This window comes from Dendrobates tinctorius, unplaced genomic scaffold, assembly GCF_039654945.1.
Source record: "Dendrobates tinctorius isolate UK_male_01 unplaced genomic scaffold, ASM3965494v1 ptg000017l, whole genome shotgun sequence".
Classification (NCBI taxonomy): Eukaryota; Metazoa; Chordata; class Amphibia; order Anura; family Dendrobatidae; genus Dendrobates; species Dendrobates tinctorius.
Window position 1 is genome coordinate 11,262,688 of NW_027361685.1, and position 26,113 is coordinate 11,288,800.

At 43.6% G+C, this 26,113-nt stretch overlaps 1 protein-coding gene across 4 annotated transcripts; it reads left to right on the forward strand.

Moving 5' to 3' along the window:
• Window positions 1-691: 691 nt before the first annotated feature.
• On the forward strand, window positions 692-25,541 carry LOC141082284 (uncharacterized). Of its 4 annotated transcripts, none has more exons than XM_073566230.1 (6): window positions 6,370-6,766; window positions 6,842-6,922; window positions 7,048-7,289; window positions 13,771-13,930; window positions 14,041-14,139; window positions 24,468-25,541. In XM_073566230.1, the coding sequence occupies exon 6, from the start codon at window positions 24,620-24,622 to the stop codon at window positions 25,403-25,405; it is 786 nt and encodes a 261-aa protein (XP_073422331.1). In that variant the 5' UTR covers window positions 6,370-6,766; window positions 6,842-6,922; window positions 7,048-7,289; window positions 13,771-13,930; window positions 14,041-14,139; window positions 24,468-24,619; the 3' UTR covers window positions 25,406-25,541. The 4 variants fall into 4 exon arrangements, with proteins under 4 accessions (XP_073422334.1, XP_073422331.1, XP_073422330.1 ...); XM_073566229.1 differs by having other exon boundaries at window positions 24,471-25,541; XM_073566231.1 differs by having other exon boundaries at window positions 7,048-7,182; window positions 24,471-25,541.
• The last annotated feature ends 572 nt before the right edge of the window (window positions 25,542-26,113 follow it).

A 26,113-nucleotide genomic window follows, 5' to 3' on the forward strand; every position in this document is an offset into this window, starting at 1 on the left:
CCTGAGCCCAATCACGGAACCTCCACCTCTCCCCCTGATCCATGAGGACATCAATGACCAGAATATCCTAGAACTCATCTACAAGATGATTGAGCTACTGACTGGAGAGGTGACACTGCTGGGAATGCTGGGACATTATACAGTAACACTATGAAGGGATCGGGGGGATGACGGTATCATTGTATGTGTCAGGTTCCTATAAGGTGTCAGGATGTCGCTGTCTATTTCTCCATGGAGGAGTGGGAGTATTTAGAAGGACACAGAGATCTGTACAAGAACATCATAATGGAGGTTCCCCAGCCCCTCACATCTCCAGGTAATAGACAGGACTAAATACACACGGCCTATAATTATCTGTATGTAGAGAATGAATTCAGTCCCTGTATGTGTTTCCTCCAGATCTATCCAGTAAGAGGACAACACCAGAGAGATGTCCCCGTCCTCTTCTTCCACAGGACTGTAACCAAGAAGATCCCAGTGCTCCTCAGGATCATCAGGTAGATGGAGAGAAGGTGTCAGGAGATCTCCCCTATGATGTGTTTACGGCTGTGAAGGTCTTGTGCTCAGTCTTGTTTTATCCACCAGTATTATATGTTTTATACTTGTGTAATGAGAGCGGTGGAGATGGCAGGATTAGAGCTGATCATAGATGGGACTTCTCCATCTGTCTGTGACTTTTACAATATTTGTTTCAGGGTAAAGATCTGACCCATATTAATACTACAGAGACATATGTGAGAGATGATGAGTGGTGTAAAGAGGAGATAACCACATATGACTACCCAGGTGAGTAGTAAACAATGAATCCAGAGAAGTCACAGATTCCTCTCAGTCAGCGGCTGTGGCTGCTTTATCGGTGGTGTAGTCCGGCCGTATTACCATGATCACCATTTTGCCTCTAGACCACAACATTCTCCTCCACCCAAAACTGTTCAAATGACTTTGGGCATTGAAAGCCCTTTTCTATAGAACTTACGACCTGGAGGATCCACCTACCTCCTGGTATTAGTGTGAGGGTGATCCCTTAACCCCTTCACCCCCAAGGGTGGTTTGCACGTTCATGACCGGGCCAATTTTTACAATTCTGACCACTGTACCTTTATGAGGTCATAACTCTGGAACGCTTCCATGGATCCCGGTGATTCTGACATTGTTTTCTCGTGACATATTGTACTTCATGTTAGTGGTAAAATTTCATTCAAATAACTTGCGTTTATTTGTGAGAAAAACGGAAATTTGGCGAAAATTTTGAAAATTTCGCAATTTTCCAACTTTGAATTTTTATGCCCTTAAATCACAGAGATACTGCACACAAAAAACTTGATAACTAACATTTCCCACATGTTTACTTTACATCAGCACAATTTTGGAACCAAAATTTTTTTTTGTTCGGAAGTTATAAGGGTTAAAAGTTGACCAGCGATTTCTCATTTTTACAACACCATTTTATTTTTAGGACCACATCACATTTGAAGCCACTTTGAGGGGTCTATATGATAGAAAATACCCAAAAGTGATACCATTCTAAAAACTGCACCCCTTAAAGTGCTCAAAACCACATTCAAGAAGTTTATTAACCCTTTAGGTGTGTCACAGGAATTTTTTTGAATATTTAAAAAAAAATGAACATCTAATTTTTTTTCACAAAAAAAATACTTCAGGTTCAATTTTTTTTATTTTACCAAGGGTAACAGGAGAAATTGGACTGCAAAAGTTATTGTGCAATTTGTCCTGAGTACGCTGATACCTGATATGTGGGGGGGAACGACTGTTTCGGCGCATGGCAGAGCTCAGAATGGAAGGAGCGCCGTTTGACTTTTTCAATGCAAAATTGGCTGGAATTCAGATCGGACGCCATGTCACGTTTCGAGAGTCTCTGATGAACCTAAACAGTGGAAACCCCCTACAAGTGACCCCATTTTGGAAACTAGACCCCCCAAGGAACTTATCTACATATGTGGTGAGAACTTTGAACCCACAAGGGCTTTACAGAAGTTTATAACGTACAGCGGTACAATTACAAAATCATTTTTTCCACAAAAATGATCTTTTCACCCCAATTTTTATTTTCCCAAGGGTAACAGGACCCTAAAAGTTATTGTGCAATTTGTCCTGAGTACGCTGATACCCAACATGTGGGGGTAAACCACTATTTGGGCGCATGGCAGAGCTCGGAAGGGAAGCAGCGCCATTTGACGTTTTTGGCTGGAATTGAGATCGGACATCATGTCGCGATTGGAAAACCCCTGATGTACCAAAACAGTGGAAACCCCCTACCAATGACACCATTTTGGAAACTAGACCCCCTAAGGAACTTATCTAGATGTGTGGTGAGAACTTTGAACCCCCAAGGGCTTCACAGAAGTTTATAACATACAGCCGCACAATTAAAAAAATCATATTTTTTCCACAAAAATGATCTTTTCACCCTCAATTCTTATTTTTCCAAGGGTAACAGGACCCTAAAAGTTATTGTGCAATTTGTCCTGAGTACGCTGATACCCCACATGTGGGGGTAAACCACTATTTGGGCGCATGGCAGAGCTCGGACACCATTTTGTAAACTAGACCCCCCAAGGAACTTATCTAGATGTGTGGTGAGCACTTTGAACCCCCCAGTGCTTCATAGAAGTTTATAACGCCCGGGCGTGAAAATAAAAAATTTGTATTTTTTCCACAAACATGATCTATTAGTCACCATTTTTTTATTTTCCCAAGGGTACCAGGAGAAATTGGACCCCGAAAGTTGTTGTCCAATTTGTCCTGAGTATGCTGATACCCCATATGTGGGAGAAAACTACTGTATGGGCACACGTCGATGCTCGAAAGGGAAGTAGTGACGTTTTGGAATGCAGACTTTGATGGAATGGTCTGCGGGTGTCATGTTGCCTTGGGAGAGCCCCTAATGTACCTAAACAGTGGAAACCCCCCACAAATGACCCCATTTTGAAAACTAGACCCCCTAAGGAACTTATCTAGATGTGAGGTGAGCACTTTGAACCCCCAAAGGCTTCACAGAAGTTTATAATGCCAGGGCATGAAAATAAAAAAATCGTATTTTTTCCACAAACATGATCAATTAGTCCCCAATTTTTTTATTTTCCCAAGGGTAACAGGAGAAATTGAACCCCAAAAGTTGTTGCCCAATTTGCCCTGAGTACGCTGACACCCCATATGTGGGAGAAAACTACTGTATGGGCACACGTCAGGGCTCGGAAGGGAAGTAGTGACGTTTTGGAATGCAGACTTTGATGGAATGGTCTGCGGGTGTCATGTGTGTTTGGAGACCCCCTGATGTACCTAAACTATTGAAACTCCCCACAAGTGACCCCATTTTGGACACTAGACCCCCCACGGAACTTATCTAGATGTGTGGTGAGCACTTTGAACCCCCAAGTGCTTCACAGAAGTTTATAATGCTCGGACGTGAAAATATAAAAATCATTTTTTTCCACAAAAATTATATTTTTGCCCCCAATTTTTTATTTTCCTAAGGGTAATTTGTCCTGAGTAGGCTGATACCCTACATGTGGGGGTAAAACACTGTTTGGGCGCATGGCAGAGCTTGGAAGGGAAGGAGCACCATTTGACTTTTTCAACTCAGAATTGGCTGGAATTGAGATCAGACGCCATGTTGCATTTGGAGAGCCCCTGATGTGCCCAAACAGTGGAAATCCCCAATGCTAACTCCAACCCGAACCCCAACACACCCTAACCCTAATCTCAGCCCTAACCCTAGCCCTAACCCTAGCCCTAACCCTAACCCTAATGGAAAAATGGAAATAAATACATTTTTTTTATTTTATTATTTTTCCCTAACTAAGGGGGTGATAACGGGGGGTTTGATTTACTATTTATGGCGGTTTTTTATTTTTGGCAGCTGTCGCATGCTATAAGACGCTTTTTATTGAAAAAATAGTTTTTGCATCACCACATATTGAGAGCTATAATTTTTCCGTATTTTGACCCACCGAGTCATGTGAGGTCTTATTTTTTGCGGGACGAGTTGACGTTTTTATTGGTACCATTTTCGGGCACGTGACATTTTTTGATCGCTTTTTATTCCGATTTTTGGGACGCAGAATGAACAAAAACCAGCGTTTCATGAATTTCTTTTGGGGGGGTGCGTTTACACCATTCCGCGTGCGATAAAATTGATAAAGCGGTTTTATTCTTTGGGTCAGTACAGTTACAGCGATACCTCATTTAGGTCGTTTTTTTATGTTTTGTCGGTTTTACGCAATGAAAACTATTTTATATAAAAAATAATTATTTTTGCATCGCTTTATTCTGCGAGCTATAACTTTTTTATTTTTTCGCTGATGATGCTGTGTGGCAGCTCATTTTTTGCGGGACAAGATGACGTTTTCAGCGGTACCATGGATATTTATATGCGTCTTTTTGATCACGCGTTATTACACATTTTGTTTGGCAGTATGAAAATAAATAATTATTTTTTGCTTTGTTTTTATTTTTATTTTTTAAGGGGTTCGCTAAAGGGGTTAACTAATGGGACAGTTTTATAGGGCGGGTCGTTATGGACGCGGCGATACCTAATATGTGTACTTTTATTGTTTTTTTTTTATTATTTCCAAAAAATGGATTTATTTGGGGGAATATTTTTTTCTTTTTTCTAATTTATTTGGCGATTTTTTTAAATTTATTTTAAAACTTTATTTTATTTTTTTTTAACTTTATTAAATAGTCCCAGGTGGGACATCACTGTCCTGTGACAGATCGCTGATCTGTCACATCACAGATCACTGTGACAGATCAGCGATCTGTCACAGGCACTGCAGAAGGCTTCCTCATGCCTGCGCTTTGCAGGCACTGAGGAAGCCAGCTTCCTGCAGGCCCCCGAAGGCCTCCGTCGCCATCTTGGATTCGGGGCCCTGCAGGAAAGGAGCCCCCCGCAGCAGCGCTGCACATTGCGCTGCCGTGGGGGGCTCAGGGAAGCACGGAGGGAGCCCCCTCCCTGCTGATGCTTCCCTTTAACCCCCGGTACACCGCGATCATGTTTGATCGCGGTGTGCAAGGGATTAACGTGTCGGGGACGGTCCGTGACCGCCCCTGACACATTGTGCCGGGTGTCAGCTGTGATAATCAGCTGACACCCGGCCGCGATTAGTGGCGCTCACCACGTGGACGCCACTGATCGCGGTAGACGTACTATCCCGTCCATGGGCATAGGGGCCCGGGTCCCATGGACGGGATAGTACGTCTGATGTCAGGAAGGGGTTAAAGTAAGATTTATATGATACCGTTACCTGCTCAGATCTATAAACTACAAAGCCAAATAACAGCGTACGTAGAATGTGCTGACAGTGTTCAGAAGGGAAGGAGCGCCATTTAGCTATTTGAATAAAGATCTTGCTGAAATAGTTTGCAGACACAATTAGTGATGAGCGAGTATACTCGTTGCTCGGGTGTCCTCCAAGTATTTTGGCGTACTCGGAGATCTAGTTTTCGTCATCTCAGCTGCATGATTTGTGACTTGTAGACAGGACAAATACATGTGGGAATTCCCTAACAAACAGGCATTACCACATGTATTCAAGCTGTCTAGCAGTCGCAAATCATGCAGCTGAGACGACAAAAACTAAATCTCCGAGCACACCAAAATACTTGGAGGACATCCGAGCAATGAGTATACTCGCTCATCAAAAGATATCCACCATGAACATGCTTGGCACTACCTTCTCTGCTTTACATATCCCAAGGATTGCTTTCCTCATCGCCCTTTAACACCGTTACATGGACCTAGACTTACACAGGGACCCCTAGGCTTGGACCATGGTGTTACCTGCTATTCCGTGGTGTTAGATGGCAAGAAGAATAGTCAGGTAGCTGGGTCAGACCCAGAAGGACAGAATACAGAATCAGAAGACACAAGAGTTGTCAGTAAACGGGCCACGGTCACAGCAGAAAACAAATACACAAGCCGGGAGCTGAGCACAGAGGACTGAACCAGAGGAGAACAGCGCTGTATCTGGCAGATTCCGGCCATGTGCTTTGGGCTTTAGTAGGGTGTGGTACTTTCCAATTGGCTGAAGTAGGGAGCAGATTACTCCAGCTGGACAGCAGGAACAGATCCCAGATGAGATTAGACACACTATATGCAGAAGCCCTAATATAACTAAATGAGGCTGGTTTCACATTTGCGTTTTTTTGCGCTGGAAAAAACGCATACGTGCGCATGCGTTTTTTCCCCTATATTTAACATGGGTGCGCTTACGTGCTCATTGGCATACGCACGTATGCGTTTTTTGTGCGCTGCATTTTTTGGGGTGTGCGATTTTAATTTCAAGATGCAACATGTTGCATTTTTTGGTCCGACCAACTGCTTAAAAAGAAACGCCTGCGCACGTTTTGCGCAAAAATTGACCATTATGGCCTATGGATGAGCATACGTGCGCATTGGCAAGCGCATGTATGCTTTTTTTGGCGCATGCGTTTTTTTTGGTGTCCACTAGTTAGACTAGTTATAAAATTCCCAACCTAAAAAAAGGCTATATAAAGGAGGTGTCTGCCAACACTGTACCACAACTATACAGACACACTGGAGAGCAGAAATTCTGCAAGAAACGAACCCATCTTCAATCCCAGCTTCAGCGTCAAGAATGTGAGTATTATTACATATAATAATGTATGCCTGTCCTTTTAAATTGTATATGTACTAATGCGTTTTATTATTTTTACATGCAGTATGTCTTCGGAATCTGAATATTCCCCATCCCGGCAGGAACTGGCGCAAGCAGACCGTGAGGTGATTATTTTCGTGCGTTTGGTAAGTATATCTGCTGCTTCTCCAAATCTCTTACGGTTTTTTTTTTTTTTTCAGACATCGTCATCTTCTGCGGACGTGACTACTGAGGGCGAACAGCAGGAGCAGCCAAGCCAAGTCCCGGTGGTGATACGTAATGTAAGTATCAAATTATTTGTGATGTTCTTTATTTTTTATCTTCTATATTTCCTCTTTTCTGTATCTCTTTTATAACTTTTTATTCACTCAAAATTCGAATATTCTAATGAATGTGTTTTGTCTAGGTTCCACAACGAGATGAAGACGTTTGCCTGGATAATGAGCAGCTTATCCGCCTGGTCCAGGAGCGTGGTCCGTTGTGGGACAGCTGTGACCGGCTGTACAAGGACAATGTGGTGACCCGGCGGCTATGGAATGAGGTGGCCGCAGCATTGATGGATGGCTGGGACAGCGCCACTGCAGCCTCCAAAAGGGCGTTTTACCTGCTCTGTTATGCTGCAGTGACTAAATGTCATGGGAAGCCTAGGTAACTTTAGGCTGAAACCCTGGGGCCCCTGCGGTGTCCCTCAGACTAGGGGAAACCCTGTCTGTCCCTCAACCCAGGGTTTATACTGAAGGTGTGCCTGCCTGGGCCTCCACCCTGTCCTTGTCTCCTGTCCAGCCCTAAGCTGAACCCACCACCCTCCACCCAGTGAAGAGACCAAACACCAGACCCCACAAATAAGTATGGACAGGGATAACGGAAATACACTACACCGCGTACACACAGGGGAATACAGTAATGTGCAAGGGCAACCAAATAATACAACACAGGGAGGCAAAATGGCAACAATGGAATATACTACTCCAGCAACCGTATGCTCCTTAGACCACCACTCCAGACCGGTATCGCTTAGCACATGGCAAGAGCTATAGTAGGCGACGCCCATAGTCACACAGGGCAATTTAAAGACAGAGGGCGTGGCTAAGCCCTCAGCCAGAATGACAACCTGGTTAACCCAATCCAAGCCGGATCGGAAGACCAACCAGCGCCGCTGAGAACCATGTGGTAGGATGGGGTATTACCGCTGTCTGCCGGACACCCTGGTGCGAACAGTATCCGACATGACAGTACCCCGCCTTCTACGAGGGACCCCAGGAACCTCACAATGTCGAGGACCCGGCTTGTCCGGATAGCGGCGATGAAACACTGTAATCAGTCGGTCCGCATGTATGTCCGAGGCCGGCACCCAAGTCCTCTTCTCAGGACCATAGCCACGCCAGTGGACCAAGTACTGTAGAGTGCGACGCACTACCCGAGAGTCAACCACCTTGGACACCTCAAACTCCAATGTGCCATCCACCAAGATGGGAGGTGGTGGCACGGGAGAAACATCAACAGCACCCACGACTTTCTTAAGTAACGCCTTGTGAAACACATTGTATCTTGTATACAGCAGGTAACTCTAAATGAAATGCCACAGGGTTAATAATTGCGGAGAATGATCCTAAAAGGACCAATGAACCTGGGCCCCAACTTAAGCGATGGTATTTTGAGTTTGATGTTCCTTGTAGACAACCACACCCAATCACCCACACACAGGTCCGGACCAGACACACGTCTACCGTCAGCCACACGTTTATACCTAGAACCTACATTCAGCAAGCGCTGCTTTACTCTCCTCCAAACGGATGACAATTGTGCTCCCAACTGGTCCTCCTCAGGGACACCTGCAGAGCTCCCTTGGCGCAAGGTACAGAATTGGGGATGTTGACCATAAACACAAAAGAAAGGAGATTCCCCAGACGATTCCTGATAATGATTGTTTATCGCGAATTCAGCCAGAGGAAGAAACGCCGACCACTCTTCCTGATTGTCAGACACAAAACAGCGTAAGTATTGTTCTAGGTTTTGGTTCATACGCTCAGTATGCCCATTTGACTGAAAGCTGATGAATGAGACAATTTAATCCCTAGGCGTGAATAAAAAGCTCTCCAAAATTTTGCCACAAATTGTGTACCTCTATCAGATACAATGTCAGACGGGACACCATGAAGTCTGACCACCTCGCGAATAAATACCTGAGCAAGGGTCTTCGCATTGGGCAAAGATGGCAAAGCAACGAAATGCGACATTTTAGAGAACCGATCAACTATTACCAGAATGACCGTGTTCCCAGCCGAGGAGGGCAAATCCGTAATGAAATCCATGGAAATCTCAGTCCATGGCTTACTGGGCACACAGAGAGGATGCAATGTGCCAGCAGGACGGGAGCGTGGTGTCTTGGCCCGTGCGCACGTGGTACAGGCTGACACATATGAGGCCACGTCCTGCCGGATTTTGGGCCACCAAAAACGACGTGATACAAGTTCCAGAGTGCCCTTAACTCCTGGGTGACCTGCCAGGACAGTATCGTGATGTTCCCCTAACACTTTTAAGCGTAGGTGTAGTGGCACAAACGATTTATTAGGAGGCAGATCTGGCGGTACCTCCTCCTGAGCATCAGCAATCTCTGCCTCAACCTCTGTCGTGAGAGCCGAGACCACAATTCCCTTTTGGAGGATAGGCACCGGATCCTCACGTGGCTCTCCACCCGGGAAACATCTGGACAAGGTATCCGCCTTAGTATTCTTAGAACCTGGTCGGTGTGTCACAAAAAAATTGAACCGGGTGAAGAATAACGCCCAGCGAGCCTGTCTGGGTGACAGGCGTTTAGCAGACTCTAAATAAAGCAGATTCTTATGGTCTGTTATAACAGTAATATGATGGACAGCCCCCTCCAAGAAGTGTCGCCATTCCTCAAATGCCAACTTGATGGCCAACAATTCCCTGTTACCAAAATCGTAATTACGCTCGGCCAGCGACAGTTTCTTGGAGAAGTAGGCACACGGATGCAATTCGCCCAAGGATGGACCCTGAGACAGTACCGCCCACACACCAACCTCTGATGCATCCACCTCCACGGTAAATGGTAGGGAGACATCAGGCTGAACCAAGATGGGAGCTGAAGCAAAACTGTTTTTGAGGAATTCAAACGCGCGCACAGCAGCCTCAGACCAGTCAAAAAAATTGGTACCTTTTTTCGTCATGTCGGTGAGCGGTTTAGCAATCATAGAAAAATTCTTAATAAATTTCCTATAATAGTTGGAAAAACCCAGGAATCGCTGAAGCGCCTTGAGATTATCAGGCCGATCCCACTGCAGCACCGCTTGCACCTTAGCGGTGTCCATTTTAAACCCTGAGGTGGAAATTACATAACCCAAAAAAGGTAATTCTTGGACGACAAATACACATTTCTCAAGCTTGGCATAGAGCTTGTTTTCCCTGAGCAACTTCAACACCTGCCTAACATGCTCTATGTGTGCATCACGGTCGCGTGAGTAAATAAGACTGTCATCAAGGTATATAATAACAAATTTCCCCAAGAGATGAGAAAAGACATCATTTATGAAATGTTGAAATACTGCTGGCGCGCTCGTCAACCCAAATGGTATCACCAAATTCTCAAAATGACCCTCAGGGGTATTAAATGCCGTCTTCCATTCATCCCCTTGACGGACTCTTATGAGATTGTACGCCCCCCTGAGGTCAAGCTTGGAAAACCATTTGGCACCAGACACCTGGTTAAACAAATCGGGTATCAGTGGCATCGGGTAGGGGTCATGAACCGTAATCTGGTTGAGTTCCCTGAAATCCAGACGCGGGCGTAATCCGCCATCTTTCTTCTTGACAAAGAAGAACCCCGCCGCCAATGGAGATGATGAAGGCCTGATGTGCCCTTTGCTTAGACTTTCTGCAATGTATTCTTTGAAAGCTTGCCTCTTAGGACCTGAGATATTAAACATCCTGGCTTTTGGTAACTTGGCCCCCGGTTTTAACCTAATAGCACAGTCATAGGGTCGGTGCGGTGGCAGCTCTGAACAACCTCTTTCAGAAAATACATCAGCAAAGTCCAGCAGTGGCTCCGGGATGCTGGGAGTCACAGCGGAGATACACGTGGCCAGACAACTCTCCTAGCAGTATCTGCTCCACTGAATTATGTCCTGGGTTTTCCAATCAATCACCGGATTGTGCATAGACAACCATGGAAACCCCAGAACTATCAGCAGGTAAATTACTGAGCACCTTACATGTTACCCGCTCAGAGTGTAGGACCCCAATGTGGAGTTTTACATCAGCCACAAACTCTTTAATCTCCCCTTGTGAGAGAGGGGAGGCATTGATGGTAACCACCCGGATAGGATTAGGCAGCGTCTCCACCTTAAATCCCTCAGTACGCGCAAACTTTTCATCAATGAGATTAGCGGCTGAACCACTATCTACAAATACAGTAATCGACAGCTCTTGGCCCCTGATAACTACCTTGGCAGGGAGCATACACTGGGAGACCACCACGGAGGATATGCAAAGGCTCAGACTAGACTCCTCCAAACCCTCTGAGCCTAGCAGTTTTCCGCCGGCATGTCTTTCTTAGGTACCAGGGGGCAAGCAGTAATAAAATGTCCTTTTTTGCCACAAAAAAAACAGACCCCTTGCTTTCTGGGCAAGGGACATTTATGCTTGTTATTATGTGTATGTGATATACCAGCAATCTGCATAGGTTCCACGGATTCACCTGGGGCGACCTCACCAGAGACTGCCCCTCCCCCCACAGGCTATGTCTCCTGCGACCTCTGACGAAAACGGCGATCAATGCGTACAACAAGTACCATAGCAGCCTCCAGAGAGGCGGGAGTCTCATACATTAGCAGAGTTTGTTTAACCCTTCCAGAAACCCCATGCAAAAATTGACTCCTTAGTGCAGGGTCATTCCATTGAGTGTCCACAGCCCAGCGACGAAATTTCGTACAATAATCCTCCGCCAGTCGCTCACCCTGGAGTAGAGAGTGTATTTTAAACTCTGCTAACGCCAGTCTGTCAGGATCGTCATAGATTAAACCCAGAGCAGAAAAAAAAGGTCTGCAGACTCAAATGCTGGTGAATCAGAAGGTAGTGAAAACGCCCATGCTTGTGGGTCACCACCCAGCAAGGAAACTACCAAGCCCACACGCTGAGCCTAATTTCCTGAGGAGAGAGGACGCATGCGAAAATACAATTTGCAGGATTCACGAAATACAACGAACTTACAGCGATCACCAGAGAATCATTCAGGGAGAGTAACTTGGGTTCAGCTGCCCTGACTGCTGTCTCAGTTTGCACAGCAGGAACTGAGAGGCCTTGTTGCTGGACCGCCCCCCTCAGTTCAGTGACCTGAATGGACAGAGCCTCCAGCTGCTTGGTTATGGAGACTATAGGATCCATGGTAAATAATCCTCTTTTTTTTTTCTTTTTTTTTTTGGGCCGACTATAATGTCATGGGAAGCCTAGGTAACTTTAGGCTGAAACCCCGGGGCCCCTGCGGTGTCCCTCAGACTAGGGGAAACCCTGTCTGTCCCTCAACCCAGGGTTTACACTGAAGGTGTGCCTGCCTGTGCCTCCACCCTGTCCTTGTCTCCTGTCCAGCCCTAAGCTGAACCCACCACCCTCCACCCAGTGAGCAGACCAAACACCAGACCCCACAAATAAGTATGGACAGGGATAACGAAAATGCACCACACCGCGTACATACAGGGGAATACAGTAATGTGCAAGGGCAACCAAATAATACAACACAGGGAGGCAAAATGGCAACAATGGAATATACTACACCAGCAACCGTATGCTCCTTAGACCACCACTCCAGACCGGTATCGCTTAGCACAAGGCAAGAGCTATAGTCGGCGACGCCCATAGTCACACAGGGCAATTTAAAGACAGAGGGCGTGGCTAAGCCCTCAGCCAGAATGACAACCTGGTTAACCCAATCCAAGCCGGATCGAAAGACCAACCAGCACCGCTGAGAACCATGTGGTAGGATGGGGTTTTTCCGCTATCTGCCGGACACCCTGGTGCGAACAGTGTCCGACATGACACTATTGTCCTTGATGGCACTGTTGGGTTTCGGGCTAGATATATTCTAGCAGGAAACCCAACAGTGTCATCTTGCTCAACAGTGACTGCTTTGGGTATTGTATTGCTGTATTTTGCCGCTGTGACTATTGTCCTTGATGGCACTGTTGGGTTTCGGGCTAGATATATTCTAGCAGGAAACCCAACAGTGTCATCTGGCTCAACAGTGACTGCTTTGGGTATTGTATTGCTGTATTTTGCCGCTGTGACTATTGTCCTTGATGGCACTGTTGGGTTTCGGGCTAGATATATTCTAGCAGGAAACCCAACAGTGTCATCTGGCTCAACAGTGACTGCTTTGGGTATTGTATTGCTGTATTGTGCCGCTGTGACTATTGTCCTTGATGGCACTGGTGGGTTTTGGGCTAGATATATTCTAGCAGGAAACCCAACAGTGTCATCTGGCTCAACAGTGACTGCTTTGGGTATTGTATTGCTGTATTTTGCCGCTGTGACTATTGTCCTTGATGGCACTGTTGGGTTTCGGGCTAGATATATTCTAGCAGGAAACCCAACAGTGTCATCTGGCTCAACAGTGACTGCTTTGGGTATTGTATTGCTGTATTTTGCCGCTGTGACTATTGTCCTTGATGGCACTGTTGGGTTTCGGGCTAGATATATTCTAGCAGGAAACCCAACAGTGTAATCTGGCTCAACAGTGACTGCTTTGGGTATTGTATTGCTGTATTTTGCCGCTGTGACTATTGTCCTTGATGGCACTGTTGGGTTTCGGGCTAGATATATTCTAGCAGGAAACCCAACAGTGTCATCTGGCTCAACAGTGACTGCTTTGGGTATTGTATTGCTGTATTGTGCCGCTATGACTATTGTCCTTGATGGCACTGTTGGGTTTTGGGCTAGATATATTCTAGCAGGAAACCCAACAGTGTCATCTGGCTCAACAGTGACTGCTTTGGGTATTGTATTGCTGTATTGTGCCACTGTGACTATTGTCCTTGATGGCACTGTTGGGTTTAGTGATAGCATATGTCGTGCATGAAACACAATTGTTCATGTTGTTGGTTTGTTTTTCCAACAGTGGACAAAGTCCGAACACGTTGGCGCTCGATCAAGGACCGCTTCAACAGTGATGTTCGTGCTGAGGGCCAGGTTCGCAGTGGATCTGCGTCAAGGACAAGAACAAGATACCGTCACTATCACGCGTTGCAGTTCCTAAGTCCGGTCCTTGCCACCAGATCGTAAGTATTATAATTTTTGGGTTTTTATTTATATTAATCTGTGTTTTTCTAATCCACAGCTGATGCTTCTTGTAAAGGCATGATAGTAATGATTTTCCTTTCTTCCACAGCACCTGGAGCAGCACCCTGCAACCTGGCCCTGGAGCGGTCCTTCATCGGACGTCCTCTGACCTGTCCCAGCCATCCGACAGCCAGGAAGCACCTTGCAGGTCAGCCACACAGACAGCTAGTGACCAGGAAGCTGGTCCATCAGGTGTTCCCCTGTCCCAGGTCTCTGCCACTGGTTATGCAGGCACTACCTGCCAGCGGCAGAGGGCCTTGGACAGGAATGTCTTGCCTGAGTTTATGCACTTGAGCGAGGCCTTTAATGCCAGCCTCAAGTCGCTGTCCGACAGATAGGAAAGCGGTTTTTCACTCATGGAACGTGGTTTTAACCACATGCAACACCGCTTCCTTTCTGTCGAACAGCGCCTTGACCGTCTGGAGGCCGACCTCAACAGACCAGCGCACCATTTTTTTAGTAAGATTGAAAAGGGCATGGCGGAACACCTTAGTCCTGAGCAACAGCTGATTGTGCTGCAGGCCTGCAACAATGCTTTCTTGCAGGCTATGCAGCATAATCGGTATGGGCAGCAGTCAGTGGTGTCATTTCCACCTGTGCCACCATTGACTCGCTTCACCTCACTACCGACTTGTGCTGCATAACACTGCACGGACACCTCTATTCAAAGCCAGGACACCCACCGTTACACCACCACAAGTCTGAGTGCAGCTGGTCACTTCACCAACACCACCATGGCAAGCGCTGCTCCTGTCTGGAGCACCACTGCCACCCCCATGCATGCTTGGAGCACAGCCACCACTACGCAAATGTGGAACAGCCCTGCCACAAACACTACAACATGTAGTAGCCCTGCCACCACCACTCCGCAAACCTGGACCATCACTGCCGCCACCAGTCCTCCTGCAAGGACGAGCACTGCCACTGCCACCACAGAGCATCAGCAGCTGCAGCAGCAGCCACAGCAGCAGCCACAGCAGCAGCAGCCACAGCAGCAGCAGCCACAGCAGCAGATGGGGGACCCACATTCGTTATTTGCTCTAAGTTCAATGCGCCAACAATCAAGGCGGGAATTGGGCCCAAATAGGTCCAGGCAGAAAAGTTTGTGTAAACAAGCACTTCGGACCAATGTACCTGAACCTCTTTCATCTCCTCAACCTTTTCTACTTCAAGTCCCATAACTGGACTCCCTTCCCCCACAAGTTTTGTTGCCCCTTCCCCTAGAACACCTTCTTCAACTGTAAGTTCTGCATCTTCCCTGCATACCCCCAACTTGCAACCATCTACCCCCAAACGCAGAAAAAAATAAAGTTTTGTTTAATTTTTCTGTTTCAAAATAAATTAAAATTTCTGGTTCACCATAAGTTTGATTAATGTTTTTGGCGCCGCTCACACACACTGCACCGTACACACAATGCGACTTTAACTTTGCAAGGTGTCATAAAAAATGTTTGGAGGATTGGCTGTTTTTACCATCCTCATTTCACTTACTGTGATTCTAGGCAAGGGGGATTATTGATATACCTTGTAATTAACAACATACTCTTGTGTGTTGAATCCACTCATGGGTAAAATACACATCATATGTTAAATACCAAGGCCTAGTATAGTCATACCAAGGCCTAGTATAATTGTTAAATACCAAGGCCTAGTATTATAACTAGAGTTTTAACGACTAGGATCTGGTTTTCGGGCCAAAAAAAGGCAAGTTTATTGCGAAACATTACCACAATGGGAAATAAAAGTTGGAATTGAGCTGATTACATTCATCCACTCAATGCAGACTTTTATTCCCCATTGACTTGCATTCGGGTTAGGTTTTGAACAAATCCTTTTTTAACACTAGTTGTACAAGTTTCATTTGAAAAAAATTTGGTTTCCTGAAACCCGATCCTACCAAAGTCGCTCAAATGTCATAATCATAACTATTTATCTATCAATCATGGCCTGGTTATATTGATCAATCATGGCCTGGTTAATACACATATCATATTTAACCTGCAGCTTTGCTTACGTACCAATATATTTCACGCAGACTAGCGATGCTGCATTTTAACTCATATGTGTATTTACCTGCCCAGGTGTGAGAACATCATGAATTCACAGGTATACATGGGAATTTTTTTATTTTATTGGAGTGTAAAAAGCATAGTGCACTCGGTACTGGTAGCAAATCAGGTTTTTTATTAACATTAACAAACAAAAACATTTACACCATTTCATCTTGCCAGTGCACCCGTCCTACATCAGAGACAAAGTAGACCGCAAATTGGTCCCTCATTTGGCCAACTTCAACGGATGACCTGAGAGGGTGCTGAGTGAATTCAGGCAATGGGTTAGGAGCATCATCATGGAGTTCAAAGGTCGGGTGCTCTTTAGCTATCACAAAATTATGTAGAACCACACAGGCCTTCACCACCTCATCGACTGTTTCAAGTTTAAGATTAATGGCTGTGCCGAGAATTCGCCATCTTGAGACAAGAATCCCAAAAGCACACTCGACAGTTCTTCTGGCCCTGGTCAGCCTGTAATTAAATATTTTTTTGGTGTGGTCCAAGTCCCGGCTGGAGTAGGGTTTCAATAGGTTTGCGCACATTTGAAAAGCCTCATCCCCAACCATTACAAAGGGCAGTGGCGGAGCTTCGGTGTGGGGAAGAGGCCGTGGCATAGGGAAATTAAATTGTTTGCCATACAACCTCCGGCCCATGTCTGAGTTTTTAAAAGCCTGTGAGTCATTACCATGGCCAAATGCTCCAATGTCCACTGCTACAAACATACATCCGGCATCCGGATGTCTTCCAGGTGCAAAAATTAAAGATGTGTCTGACAGGATATCAGGACTCTTCAGACCTACAGATGACTACCCATTCCTGCTACTACATGTGGGGACAAATGACACGGCAAGAAATGACCTGGAAACCATCTGCAGAGACTTTGAAGACTTAGGCAAGAAAGTGAAAGAACTGGGAGCGCAGGTGGTCTTCTCTTCCATCCTCCCAGTGGATGGCCATGGAACAAGGAGGTGGAATAAGATTCTGCAGGTGAATAACTGGCTACGTCGATGGTGCCATCAGCAACGATTTGAATTTATGGATCACGGAGTGAACTACTTATACGATGGACTACTTGCTAGAGATGGGGTGCACCTTACGAAGACTGGAAAACATGTATTTGGAAGTCGCCTTGCTACACTTGTAAGGAGAGCTTTAAACTAGAACAACATGGGAAGGGAAGCAAAAGACCAGAAAAAGCCATACACCTGACAAATGCTATTGAGAACTCTGCTATTAGAAGTGGAAAGGAAGAACAAAGACGAAAGAATCTAATTAATAAAAATATTGGAGAAAGAGAAACCAATCACAAACTATAATGTTTCTATACTAATGCACAAAGCATGGGCAACAAACAAGGAGAATTGGAACTACTAACACAGGAAAAGAAATATGATGTCATTGGAATCACTGAAACTTGGTGGGACAATACACATGATTGGAATACAAGACTAGAAGGATACAACTTATTTGCAAGAAACAGACTTGATAAACGAGGAGGAGGTGTTGCATTGTATGTTAGAAACGCGTATATCTGCACAGAGATTGAAGCTTCAGAGGGAAGAATACAAGGATAGAACAATGGAAAGGACACCATTGTAGGCATTTACTACAGGCCGCCTGTGCAAGCTGAAGATATGGATGAACTCTTTATGCATCAAATGGCCAAGTTCTCCAAAAAATATGACGTAGTTGTCATGGGAGATTTCAACTATCCAGACATTTGTTGGGAATCTCTCTCAGGCAAAACTAACAGGTCAAGGAAATTCTTATCCTCTCTTGCTGACAACTTTATCTTCCAAAAGGTAGGGGAGAAAACAAGGGGAACTGCTACCTTGGATCTAATCCTTATAAACAGGGAGGAAATGGTTGAGGAGGTAAAAGTGGCTGGGACCCTAGGAGGTAGTGACCATGCTATTTTAGAATTTTGGATAACTAGAGGAGGAAGACCTGTGAAGACTCAGACGTCAAGGTTAGATTTCAGAAAGGCAGATTTTAAGGGATTCAGAAAGGGAATTGGAGGGATCCAATGGCTGGATATCCTTAAAGACAAAAATGTCCAGGAAGGATGGGAAATTGTTATGATTGAGTCACCGAGGAGGAAAAAACAAAACACAAGCTCAGCCCAGAAAATCAGAGAGGTTGGAAACTAGCGGATTGCAGACCCCTAATCCTATCACACAGCTAGCAGTAGCCGTGGAGCGTTCCCACGGTGATCCTAGACACCTCGTCACAGCCGGAGATCTAAATAAGCCTAAAGAGAGAAAAGGGAAAAACTGACTGCCCCAGAGCAGACCCCAAAGCAATAGGCAGCCCCCAACATATAATGACGGTGAAATGAGATGAAAACTCTAACACAGATAGAAAGATAGGTTGAGCAAACGATGGGGCCCAAGCTAACTAAAAAGGACAGGACAGAAAAGCTGCTGTCTGCAATCCGAGAAAGCCCTGCTAAAAATATTACCTACACAACTAATAAGCAAAAAGGATCCTGAAGTCACTAGACTTCAAACCCTATATCAGCACTCAGAATATTCTGAAAGCAGAGCAAAAGAGAACACTGATCAAGGAATAAGAATACAGCACATCCCCAGCCGGGGATGGCTGAACTCAAAAAACAAGGTAAACAAAACCAAAACTAATAAGTTCAATAGCAGAGCAAAAACTTATCTTTGAGAAGCAGAAATCAGACTGGTCTCCAAGAATCCAGCAGAGAAATCACCAGCCACTCAGAAGGGCGTCGGCTGCCTTATATCTAATCTGAAGTTCCTGTTACCCAGTCACAATCCACCTGATCAGGTGTTTGATTTCTTTCATCCAAATCAGCCTCACTACATTCCTTCACCAGAAGAGGGTGATCCTCGGACACAAACGGTGAATGTACAGATAAGCTCAATACAGAAAATCTTGAAAAATGAAATTCTCAAAGCACAATTGTTAACAATTCCGAAAAGACGGAAGAATAGGAAGCATTTAAGGAAACCAGGATGGATGAACACAGAACTTAAGCACATGCTAAAAAGGAAGAAAAAAATGTTTATGAAATGGAAAGAGGGAGGCATATCTAAAGAAGAATATAATGCTGCCTGCAGAACCTGCAGGGCACAAATCAGATTATCTAAAGCTGAAAATGAATTGAGGCTTGCAAGAGATGTCAAAAGCAATAATAAAGGATTTTGGGGATATGTCAAAAGGAAAAGAAAAGTCAAAGATGCTATAGGATTTTTACAGGATGAAAATGATGAAATGGTAAGACAGGATGTTGAGAAGGCCGAAATTTTAAATTCCTATTTTGCATCTGTTTTCTCTCAGAAAGGAAATGTAACATCAACTGTTCTTCACTGTCCTATTAAGGGAATAGAAGAATCCAGGATATCTATAAACAGAAAGAAAGTGAGGAAACACTTAGCTAACCTATATGAATTCAAGTCTCCAGGTCCAGATGAATTACACCCCAGAGTACTGAAGGAGATAGCAGAAGAAATTTTTGAACCCCTCTCCATAATCTTTGAAAATTCTTGGAGAACAGAAGAAGCCCCAGAAGACTGGAGAAGAGCAAATGTTGTTCCTATCTTCAAAAAGGGGAAGAAGGTGGACCCAGGCAACTCTAGGCCGGTGAGTCTGACTTCTATACCAGGAAAGATGTTTGAACAAATTATTAAACAACATGTATGTCAGTACCTGGATAAGAATGAAGTGATTAAACAGAGTCAGCATGGGTTTGTAACTAATAATAAGTCATGTCAGACTAACTTAATTTCCTTCTATGACGGAATCACTGATTGGATGGATCAAGGAAATGCTGTAGATATATTATATCTTGACTTCAGCAAAGCATTTGACAAAGTATCTCACACAATCCTTATTGAAAAAATGACTAAGTATGGAATGGACAAGGCAACTGTTAGGTGGATTCATAACTGGCTTAGTGATCGGACCAAAAGAGTGGTCGTAAATGGCTGCACATCCAGTTGGACGAAGGTCTCAAGTGGGGTACCACAGGGCTCTGTCCTGGGCCCTGTATTGTTCAACATCTTTATCAATGATTTAGATGAAGGAATTGAGGGTAAACTGATTAGATTTGCTGATGACAAAAAGCTAGGAGGGATAGCTAATACTAGAGAAGAGAGAGAGGATTCAAAAAGATATAAATAAACTGGAGAAGTGGGCAGCAACTAACAGAATGGTTTTTAATAGGTTAAAATGCAAAGTACTACATCTGGGCAATAAAAATGAAAAAAGCATATACAGAATGGGAGGAATAGGGCTAAGCAACAGCACATGTGAAAAAGACTTGGGTATACTAATAGATCACAAACTGAATATGAGTCAACAGTGTGATGCAGCAGCAAAAAAGGCAAATACAATTCTAGGATGTATTAACAGAAGCATACAGTCTAGATCACGTGAAATCATTATTTCCCTCTACTCCTCTTTGGTCAGACCTCATCTGGAATATTGTGTCCAGTTTTGGGCACCACATTTTAAAAAAGACATCAAGAAACTGGAGCAAGTTCAGAAAAGAGCGACCAGAATGGTGACCGGTTTGCAAACCCTGTCTTATGAGGAAAGATTGCAGGATTTGGGAATGTTTAGTTTGCAAAAGAGAAAACTGAGAGGAGACTTAATAGCAGTCTACAAATATCTAAAGGGCTGTCACATTGTAGAAGGATCAACTTTATTCTCATTTGCACAAGGAAAGACTAGAAGCAATGGGATGAAACTGAATGGGAGGAGTCACAGATTAGATATTAGAAAAAACTTTTTGACAGTTAGAGTGATCAATGAGTGGAACAAGCTGCCACGAGAAGTTGTGACTTCTCCTTCAATGGAAGTCTTCAAACAGAGGCTGGACAGACATCTGACTGGGATGATTTAGCGAATCCTGCTTTGAGCAAGGGGTTGGACCAAATGGCCCAGGAGGTCCCTTCCAACTCTACGATTCTATGATTCTATGATTCCGAAATGGCCATGAGTACTATTGAAAAGTACTTTTTGTAATTATAGTACTCAGATCCAGTCCTTTTGGGCTTGATTATCCGGATGTGTTTACCATCAACAGCTCCCAAACAGTTGGGGAAATTGCAGCCTGTCCAGAATTTGTCAGCAATTTCCATCCACTTTTCAGTGGTGGGCAGGGGCATAAATTCTGGACAAAGAACATTCCAGAGAGCCCGGCAGGTGTCCGCAACAATTCCAGACAAGGTAGAGATTCCAATACGGTACTGGAAGTGGAGTGAAGATAGGGTTTCTCCAGTCGCCAGGAATCTGCAAAACAGAGAAAGAATTAAAATTAATATTTCTGTATATGGTTTTGTAAAACTATAAAATAAAATATTAGTACATTCACGAAAAATAATTAGCCAAGATTTTGAATAGTACATGTAAAAAAAAAAACTATCAGACCCAACCACTTGGTTTTTAAAAATATTACGTACCGTAATGTCACCAGTAGCCGTTCCTCAGGAGGAATCGCACGACGGAACTGTGTGTCCTGTCTCCGTATGGATTCTTGGACACGACCAAGCAAATCCCTGAAGCTTTCTTGGGACATCCGGATATAATCTGTTAATTTCTCCGGGTTTGCCTGTAGCTCACTGTAGAGGGTGTGGTATGCGCCATGGCTCTCCCGGAGTTCAACAATCGGATGTATCCACATACGCCACCGTTGCCGTCTTCACTGCCTCTCTCTCTTCCTTTGTTCATGGCAAGCAACTGCATACGCCTGAGCCATCGCGATGTCCAAATCCAAGTTGAAGTGAAAACTCTTCCAGCGCAGATCCATGTTGACACGAGAAAAATCAAGCAAATGTGAAGAATACTGTAGACAGAGTCTATATATTAACATACCACACCGCCACTGACGTCCCATTGGTCGGGTGTGTTGGCAGATTGTTTTTTTTTTTTTTTTTGGGTGTGGACAAACAATCTTGAAAAAACGCATATGCACTAAAAACGCACTAAAAACGCATACAAACGCATAAAAACGCTGCGTTTTTTCCTGCATGCGCTTAAAAATGCTTGAAAAAAATGCAGCGTTTGTATGCGTTTTTTCCATGCGTTTTTATGCGCAAAAAACGCGCAGCAAGAAAACTCAAGTGTGAAAGTAGCCTGACAGAATAGTCAAAATCCCCATAAAGTGATTCCATTTTATAAATGAATTCACTGAGGGTTATAATCTATATACATGTGGTCAAAATTGTTGTTACCCCTCATTTAATGACAGAAAAACCCACAATGGTCACAGAAATGACTTGAATCTGACAAAAGTAATAATAAATAAAAAATCTATGAAAATGAACAAATGAAAGTCAGACATTGCTTTTCCACTATGCTTCTACAGATTTTTTTTAAAAAAAAATAAAATACATGAAATGGGCCTGGACAGAAATGATGGAACCCCTGAAAATAATGTGACAAAAGGGACATGTTACATCATGGTGTGTCCACTAATTAGCATCACAGGTGTCTACAATCCTGGAATCAGTGAATGGCCTGTATAGAGGGCTACAGATACTCACTGTGCTGTTTGGTGACATGGGGTGTATCACACTCAACATGGACCAGAGGAAGCGAAGGAAAGAGATGTCTCAGATTAGAAAAAAAATTATAGACAAACATGTTACAGGTAAAAGTTAAAAGACCATCTCTAAGCAGCTAATGTTCTTGTGAGTACAGTTGCACATATTATTCAGGAATGTAAGCTCCACGGGACTGTAGCCAACATCCCTGGACGTGACCGCAAGAGGAAAATTGATGACAAATCAAAGAGACGGATAATATGAATGGTAACAAAAGAACCCAGAAAAACTCCTAAACATATTAAAGGTGCACTTCAAGCTCAATGAACATCAATTTCACATTGCACCATCCATCAGTATATGAGCCAAAGTGGACTTCATGGGAGACGACCAAGGAGGACACCATTGTTGAAAATAATCATAAAAAAGCCAGACTGGAATTTGTCAAACTACATGTTGACAAGCCACAACGCTTCTGGGAGAATGTCCTATGGACAGATGAGACAAAAATGGAACTTTTTGGCAAAGCACATCAGCTCTATGTCCTCAGACAGAAAAATGAAGCATATCACGAAAAGAAGACTGTCCCTACTGTGAAACATGGAGGAGGCTCTGTTATGCTCTGGGGCTGCTTTGCTGCATCTGGCACAGGGTTTCTAGAATGTGTGCAGGGAACAATGAAATCTCAAGACTGTCAAGGGATTCTAGAGAGAAATGTGCTGCTCAGTGTCAGAAAGCTTGGTCTCAGTCGCAGGTCATGGGTCTTGCTACAGGATAACAACACAAAACAGACAGCTAAAAACATGCAAGAATGGCTAAGAGGAAAACAATGGACTATTCTGAAGTGGTCTTCTATGAGCCCTGACCTAAATCCTATTGAGCATCTTTGGAAAGAGTTGAAACATGCCGTCTGGAAAATGCAACCTTCAAACATGAGACAGTTGCTCTTGAGGAGTGGGCCAAAATACCTGTCGAGAGGTGCAGAAGTCTCCTTGGCAGTTACAGAAATCGTTTGATTGCAGTGATTGCCTCAAAAGGTTGTGCAACAAAATATTTTAGTTAAGGGAACCATCATTTCTGTCCAGGCCTATTTCATGAGTTTTATTTTTTTAAATTCTGAGGAAGCATGGCTGAAAAGCAATGTCTGACTTTCATTTGTTAATTTTGATAGATTTTTTATTTATTATTACTTTTGTCAGATTCAAGTTATTTCTGTGACCATTGTGGGTTTTTCTGTCATCAAGCGAGAAGTACCAACAACTTTGACCACGTGTGTAGGAGGAGTGAATATTTTGACTCCACAGCCACTTTCCAGAAATGAGTACGCAGTGGATGTTGGAGAGTGAAAATCACACATTTGCCATTTTCTTACCCAGCACATAGTGCCCAGATTGTGCTCCAGGAGACACACACCGCAAATTAAGCAGATTCTTCTCACTATAATATTACTAAATACAGGGATCCTAAATGTTGTTTGCGCACACTGCAAGACTCCGAAGTGAGAGCGGATTTTGCTGGATTGGTTTATGGAAACCTTGTTGCTTTTCAACAGCCTTTGAGCCACTAATAGTGTGGGAACCTCTGTTTTTCCATTGACAGATGATGGACCTGAGTGGGGACTTGTTTTTTGTGAGATGAGAATTGGTATTATTTTCGCCCACATAACATTGATTGGTTTCTTTTTATTCAATATTTGGGAGGCAGAATGAACAAACAGTTAAACACCACACACTACTGGTTCATCCAACAAGGTTTTCTATTAGACTGTGAACTGTCATGGTCTTGATAAAAATAAATAAAGTTTTTTACATAACTTGCCATTTTTATGGACAGTGTAAGCAGAAATGTTCAAAAATATAAAACTGGGATATTTTATTAAAAATAATAATTGTATTTTATCTTAGCAGATGACTGTACCAGGAGATCAGAGGGACAGCTGACATCTTCAATTTTTAAATCTGATGATCTTGAGATCCTACAAGATACAACTGAAGTGATTGATATTACTCCAGATATACCATCATCCATTCACAGCAAAGATCTGTCATCTGATCCTATGAAACAGGTCCCATCTTCAGATTCATTACCGACTACTAAAGAAAATCAAAGTCACAAAAGAGGCAATAAAAAACAAACTGCTCCTACAGGAAAGAAGTCATTTTCATATTCAGACTGTGGGAAATATTTTACATGGAAATCACATTTTGTTAACCACATGAGAATTCACACAGGGGAGAAGCCTTTTTCCTGTTCAAAATGTGAGAAATGTTTTGCACGTAAATCACATTTTGTTACTCACCATAGAACACACACAGGGGAGAAGCCTTTTTCCTGTTCAGAATGTGGGAAATGTTTTAACCAGAAATCACATTTTGTTAATCACCAGAGAACTCACACAGGGGAGAAGCCTTTTTCCTGTTCAGAATGTGGGAAATGTTTTAGCAATAAATCAGATTGTGTTAATCACCATAGAACTCACACAGTGGAGAAGCCTTATTCTTGTTCAGAATGTGGGAAATGTTTTGCACGTAAATCACATTTTGTTACTCACCAAAGAACTCACACAGGGGAGAAGCCTTTTTCCTGTTCAGAATGTGGGAAATGTTTTAACAATAAATCAGATTGTGTTAAGCACCAGAGAATCCACACAGGAGAGAAGCCTTTTTCCTGTTCAGAATGTGGGAAATGTTTTAACAATAAATCAAATTGTGTTAAGCACCAGAGAATCCACACAGCAGAGAAGCCATATTCATGTTCAGAATGTGGGAAATGTTTTAAATGGAAAATAAGTCTTGATAGCCATCAAAGAACCCACACAGGGGAGAAGCCTTTTTCCTGTTAATGTGGGAAATGTTTTAACCAGAAAGTGCTTCTTGTTAGACATCAGAGCAGTCACACAGAGAAGCTTTTTTCATTTTCTTAATGTGGAAAATGTTTTACTTGGAAATCAGTTGTTAATAAACATCAGAGACTTCACATGGGGAGAAGCCTTTTTTATGTTCATAGTGTTGGAATAATTTTAACCAAAACTGAATCTTCTTAACTGGGTTGTCTCTTGTCATTCCTCATGTTTGCTGACAAAAGGATAAAACTAAACTTTATTCCAAATGTAAAACTATACCCATAATTCACCCCCTGAAGGTTAGTCAGTAGGTGACTAATAGAAAAAACATGTACCCCACAGTTCAGTATATAGGGTGAGGTGACGTATACATACTCACTCTCCAAGCCTCTCATTTCTACAGGTTTCATCGTCCTCACCAAAGGTGACTCATCAGGAGACTATTTAATATTGACCTACATTCAAGCGAGACTAGACAAAAAAAACTAAAATCATGTATCATGTTATCCGAAACAGTCAGAAAACTAGACACATATTGGCAGATCCCAGACCTCAAACTATATACTGTGTAAGTTTATAAGCTCCTCCAGTGTCAGGAATAGATAGTATGTGACAATACAGTATAATTCTTGTGTTTTCTCCTATAGGGACTGCCCTAGTTTGGTAATGTAACTGCTGATAATTAGTAGTGCAGACAAATTATCCTAG

Coding starts and splice junctions, on each gene's coding strand:
- LOC141082284 (XM_073566233.1), top strand. CDS start 24,620: ATGAAACAGGTCCCATCTTCAGATTCATTACCGACTACTAAAGAAAAT.